This window comes from Montipora foliosa, chromosome 14 (assembly GCF_036669935.1).
Source record: "Montipora foliosa isolate CH-2021 chromosome 14, ASM3666993v2, whole genome shotgun sequence".
NCBI lineage: Eukaryota > Metazoa > Cnidaria > Anthozoa > Scleractinia > Acroporidae > Montipora > Montipora foliosa.
In genome coordinates, this window is record NC_090882.1 from 7,199,231 (window position 1) to 7,205,230 (window position 6,000).

The 6,000-nt window shown below is 40.8% G+C and overlaps 1 protein-coding gene across 25 annotated transcripts in view; it reads right to left on the reverse strand.

Moving 5' to 3' along the window:
* Positions 1–6,000, reverse strand: part of LOC137984619 (kalirin-like) — a 167,132-nt gene that overhangs the window by 41,080 nt on the left and 120,052 nt on the right. For all 25 annotated transcript variants that reach the window (XM_068831802.1, XM_068831807.1, XM_068831798.1 and 22 more), the window contains 7 exons: positions 5,139–5,216; positions 4,582–4,617; positions 3,855–4,001; positions 2,385–2,486; positions 1,987–2,074; positions 1,707–1,785; positions 1,534–1,597 (listed from right to left, as the gene is read on the reverse strand). In XM_068831802.1, coding sequence (XP_068687903.1) covers positions 1,534–1,597; positions 1,707–1,785; positions 1,987–2,074; positions 2,385–2,486; positions 3,855–4,001; positions 4,582–4,617; positions 5,139–5,216 — 594 coding nt within the window. The remainder of the gene's footprint in view (positions 1–1,533; positions 1,598–1,706; positions 1,786–1,986; positions 2,075–2,384; positions 2,487–3,854; positions 4,002–4,581; positions 4,618–5,138; positions 5,217–6,000) is intronic.

Below are 6,000 nucleotides of genomic sequence, written 5' to 3' on the forward strand. Positions count from 1 at the left end.
TTTCCAGCTGGAGCCTGAAGGTGATTGCACAGAGGTCGAGACTGCGAATAAAATTATTGCGCGTTTTACGCAACGAAGAAATTTATGACCTATATATATATATATATATTATGATTTATATATTGTTGAAGGATGGCTGGGAAAATTAGAACCATTTTGGAAGCGTCTTAGACCACTTGAAAATTTCTGCACCGAAATTTTCTACTCTGGAAGGGTCAAGTTTTTATACAGACAGATTAACAGCTTAGTATGATTTTCAAGGCAAAAGGTCCTTAAACAGACGAGGCGCAAACAGAACGAAACCAGTACCAGCGGGGAAAATGAAAACAAACACTCGGCTGGTGCAAAGTGCTAAAAAGCGCGGAAGAACAAACCAGTGAAAAAGGGCGAGAAAACTGTCACATGAGACACACGCGCGCAGAAGATGTCCAAAAATTGCAAAGCATGAAATAGAGGTCGTTGATACCACAGGGCGCCCACACAATCTGTTTGTGTAGCCGATTGTTATTTTATAGTAAATGTACTGAATTTACCGTTTGCTTCACCTATAGCGATATATCGTTAACTATATATGTAAATCAATGATAAATAAACGTTGAATTACCTTACCTGAGGTTTATATTCGTCCTTTTACCTCAAAAGCGGTTTTTTGAGCGATTTTGAATGAATTTGAGTTCGCCGTTGACTGTTCCATTATAAATGGGTTAAAAATGAGGTAAAAGGACGAATATAAACCACAGGTAAGGTAATTCAACGTTTATTTATCATTGATTTACATACATAGTTAACGATATATCGCTATAGGTGAAGCAAACGGTAAATCCAGTACATTTATCGGCTACACAAACAGATTGTGTAGGCCCCCTGTGTTGATACCGAGCGAGACAAAGAGTGAGTTTTGGTCCAGTTGTTTTTCCCGACAGTTTCGCCTTTCCCTTCTCAGTATTTCTTTAACCTGTCCCTTAGTGGGCACAATACATTCATTTAAGAGTACTTAATAACCGAGAGTGAGGTCGTTACAGCAAAATCTTAAACTGAGGCCTTGCATACAGCTAGGCCGAGGTTTGAGATTTTGCTGTAACGACCGAACGGTCGAGGTTATTGAGTTTGTCATTATATGGCCAACAGAACGGTTCTAAAGAAGGACAAACTAATTTGCATAATCCATAATTGGCCCGTGGGCATTACGAGAGAATAATGCCCTGCGCTTAGCTACTCTTAGCCAATCAGAGCGCGCGTTATATCGGCCAGAAACACTAGCGATATAACAAAAATGATTATCAATAAACCTCAGCTAAAGAAATTACTTTCGGCAATCATAACTGAATAAGCTAACCGATGTAATCAGCGCTAACAGCGGGAAAAACGTGTTTGCAACTCATTGACTGAGAAAGTTGGACAATATTTTTGAGCCCATCACTAAGAATAAGGAAGTGCAAAACCCAAAACAACAAAAGTGCAACTACTTTCGTCACTAAGACCGAAGCACTACCTAAAATAAGCGGTTTAGTCATTTCATAAACATCTCTTTACCTTTCCTTCTGGGAAATTATCGAAATCCCCTGAAAAGCTATCATCTTCAATAACACCACTTTCCCTGCAAAAAAAAGATCAAGGAAATTGGGTAAGTTCTTAAAGAAGCAAAATATACCAACATAACGAAAATCAACAAATAGTTTATCCACGCGAGCTCAAATCGTTCATACCGGTCAGCAGCCTTCTCCTCGCGGCTTTTCATGGAGGCCGTAGTCGTCACTGAACTTGTCGAGCTTGTCATAGAAGCGGCTGCAAAACAATGTTAAAACACGTTACGTCAAGCCACGTTCTAGTAAATGCTCACCCAGGCGTCGACTGGTATTGACCATTATTGCGGCTAATGTTGGCCGATATTGCCAGGGGGTAGGGGGGAGGGGGGTATGGAGTCTCCAAAGTGCCGATATTTACAACAAAAAGAAAGAGCAAAAGAGCGGTCATTTGCAAACTTACTTCTTTCCTTGAGGGTGCCAAACTGGAATTGCTGGATGACTTCTCGAAGCTCCTTCACCCAGAGTTGTTTCGTTTCAAGAGATCTTGCCTAGGGAAGGAAATAATTTCGAGGTCACTTTTTAAAAAAAAAAGGAGGAGGAAGCAAAAGAGCTCTCTAACTTTCACGCCTGTATTTTTATCACGATTCTTTCGCTACAGCTTAAGTTGTTCATTTCAGTGTGATCAACCAGGTCAACTCCGCAGTTTAAATATATATTTCACATATACTCTCCATCATGCATTGAATTCGAACGGAAAATAAAATAAACTAGCAATTTGCCCTGGCTTGTTCACACGATATTTGCAGCGCTTCCTCTCACGTGTGCACATGCGCTATGCATCTATACTGCAAACCTCACCTTGATTATCCGCTTGTCCTCTGACTGTGGAGGTTTCCCAGTCCACACTGCGAACTTGCACGAGTCTTCGGCAACATGTTCTGTGACTCCTAATTCTGGCGTCTGCAAGGAAGACATGAAATATTAAATGAATCGACGGGCCTCTGTTTTCACACACAGAGTGATTTCTCTACATTAAGAAGAAATGTTTTCGTAGCAGAAAAAGTCAAGTCTTTTTCAATCTTAAGTGATGGGCGAGTTCACGTCTGACTCCTCTTCAAACCAAGTCTAAGTGCGAAGTTTTTGTGATGGAAACTAGTTCTACTAACTTAACATGTGAATGAACACTAATTTTTTATAAGAAAAACTTCGCACTTAGATTCGCCTTAGATTCGCCGCATTGAGGAGCAGGCAGACATGACCCCCCCCCCTTCCCGAGGGGGTATGGGCTATGGGTCTGAAATAGACCGTTTTGGTCTAATAGGGTATCGACTTTTTGGTCTGAAATAGCGTATGGTTTGTGCACTGAAGTCTTGAATTGGGTATGTGAAATAGGGCATCACATTATTGGTCAGGTATGAAATAGCAAAGGGAAAATCGCACATTTTGGTCTCTTTGGAAGCGGGCCTCACCCCCCCCCCCCCGCCCAATTTTTCTTGCTGTACCTCCCGGGACATGAACTATTCATCAAGGGCTAGTTAATCGTGTTGGTTTTTAAGCATGACGGACACACGTCCAATGAAGAAAAACTTTTACTTCGTCAACCTTCAATGATCAGAAAGCTCTTCAATACAACTTATTCTAAATTCATTTCATTCATCTCCAGCGGGATACTTACCCTCAATTGATCAGTATCCAACGCTGATACAGTACTGATAAAATTATCGTTACATCACAAAAAGGACGATTCTGAGCAAAAACGATCTTTAGCCAGGCGATTTGCCTTAGACATGAAAATGGTCGGGCCGATTTTTTTCAAGATTAAACCAAATGCAATCCGTTTCAATCTTGTTTATTCGTGTCCATCCATGCTTTTCTATCCTTTTGCTGTATTCCTTTTATGTTGTTCAACAGGTTTAAGTGGTTATTGCAATGTTTCATTCTACTTCTTGGGCATTTTGGCTGTCACGAAATTACATCATTTTGCGTGACATACAACTGCAACATCTATCCCACCTTTATTTCATGCCCAGAAATGAAGGTAAACCGACAATAGCTTGCAGTGCAGGAGCCTCATTAGTCAGAGCGAGTGACCGTCGTTTAGGGACAGCGAGTTACATGTTGCGAGGGAATGGGACGAGATTAAGAGAAGGGCCCTTCCCCAGTTTTCCTCGACTTAACAAAACTCAAGATGGCGGCCAAATTTCGCGAAGTAAGTAATTTAGCCGCCCACTAAATAGGTCTGCACTGCAGGCTAAACAGACACAAGCTCAGATGCTGGAACCAACTGAGCGAAGCGATGTCGATTGAAGTGAGGCCTGCAATCTTTACCTTAATCTTGTTCTTGTACAAATATTTGATTTTGCCTTCTGGATCCTTTGTTTCTTTACTAAAAAGTAAGGCTTGTTCAAACAGAAAAATATGACGCTCCTTGCCCTTTCTTCTGAGTTGCTTTGGGTCAAAAACAGTGAAAGCGTCCTGAAAAAGAGCAAAACCTTCTTAATGGAGGTAACAATCGAGTTATGCTGTTGTTGAAGGAGAGGCAATTCAATGAGCGCCACAAGCCAAAATATGTAACATTCTTATCACAGGAAAAAAACGAATGAAACAAGATTTGCTTGCTACCGTCTTCGAGCGCTTGACGCCGGATGCATGCACTTGCTTGCTGACGTTTTCCCCCGCTGGAGGTCGGCTGCACGTATCTGCTTTGCATTACGATTGGTTCGCTTGGTTGCTTGTGTCTGTTGTGATTGGTCAAAGTTACTTTTGATTTCACAGCACTTAACCACTCACAACAGACATTATCATAGAAAAGTACCTATCAAAACTCGCGAAAACAATATGCACACAGCCGGCGCTAAGCGAGGGAAATCGTGCCAGTACGTCACCATTGGTCAGTTTCGCTTTTACGTCTCATGAGCTGCGAATAAGGTACGAGATTTTTAATCTCGTACCCAGATCCCTTGTGGCGAGCGAAGGAGATCTGGGTACGAGATTTTCCAATCCAATCATTAAGCGTATCAATAAAAAAAACAAAGCAATAATTATTGACACGTACCTGTAAGACAACTTTTCCGAGGGAATCGATGTTTTCCTGAAAAAAGGAGAAATAGTTATAATTTGGCAAAGGATTTTTAAGGTAGATAAATTCGCCCAGTTCATCATCATCATCATAACCGTTGAAGCTGTTACGTTGCTTTTGTCCTTCAGTGGCAATATTGAAGTTCGAATGAGGCCTCTAATGTAAGGTTAAAAACCGAGCTATTGTCGATCAACGGCATCAACAGGGATAAGAGAAATATTCTGCTTACGTTACAAATCGAATATGAGTAAAATAAAATACCGATAAACCCATATTTTATATTCCTTTTAGCCAGACTCGAATTTCACATCTCTCACTCATTTTACATACTTTGTCCTGTTCCTTCACTTTTCACACGTTTTCCCAGTCCACATATTTTAAACTCAAATTTGAGTAAAAGCTCTATGCAAAATATTCCTCTTATTTCTCGGATTTTAGTCCCAAGTTTCCATTTTACACAGTGGTTGGTGGCTTCATTCGAACTTCAATATTGTCGTTTTTAAAATTCACTATTATTCTTATTAAATACTTACATCATATCCATATAGCATATTGACGTACATAGCATCATTCGCTCGTCGAGGCACGCTCAGCATAACATCCAACCCAGCCTAAAGGAACAAGCCATAAAAGACCGCAGGTGAGCATTCATTTGAATTTAGTGTAATAAATGATACGTTTCTTAAGGGGGCGTGTTACCTGGAGAGACGAAGATCCTGATAAGGGGAAGATCCTTGGGGGCGAAACAATTTTCCGCTTTTTTTACATGCAGAAATTACGGTTGGGTTTATGGTTCATATTTGAGAGGACAAACTTGCTGAGCTCCACGCCGCAGTTTTATTTCTCCTCTTCTGTCTAGAACTAGAATCTTCTTAGTGAGTTAAGTTTTAATGGCCTCATTTTTGTTAGCCAGGAAGATCCTAGTAATTGGATGGGCAAGTACAACTTTTCCACGTAAACTGAATAGAGAAAACGTTTCCCGCGGGGACGATCCACAATCTATAAGAACTTTACAGTACTACGATCTATATCGCACCGTTTACACAGTCCTTACAGTGCTCAACCGTTATTTTTGTCCAAAAGCTGCACTACAACATTGATGTGTAGGAGCGGTAAAGGCTGCGGATATTTCTTCCCAATTTTTTCTTTCCAATTTCCCGATTCTGTCCAGCGACCGTAAGGCAAACGTTTTTTTTTTTTTTTTACTCAACTGAACGACTAAAATTAGTCCACAAACCACAAAGTGCTTGCGTCAAATTAACGGTTATTGTGAAAGGCAGAAAGGAACTTAAACCTATGTGTGGTGTTTACAAGGTAACAACACGTTAGGGGGTGGAGGGGTGGGGGGCGAGGTGAAAGAAGCACAAAAAGTCGGTTGAATCGCCTGAGAAGAAT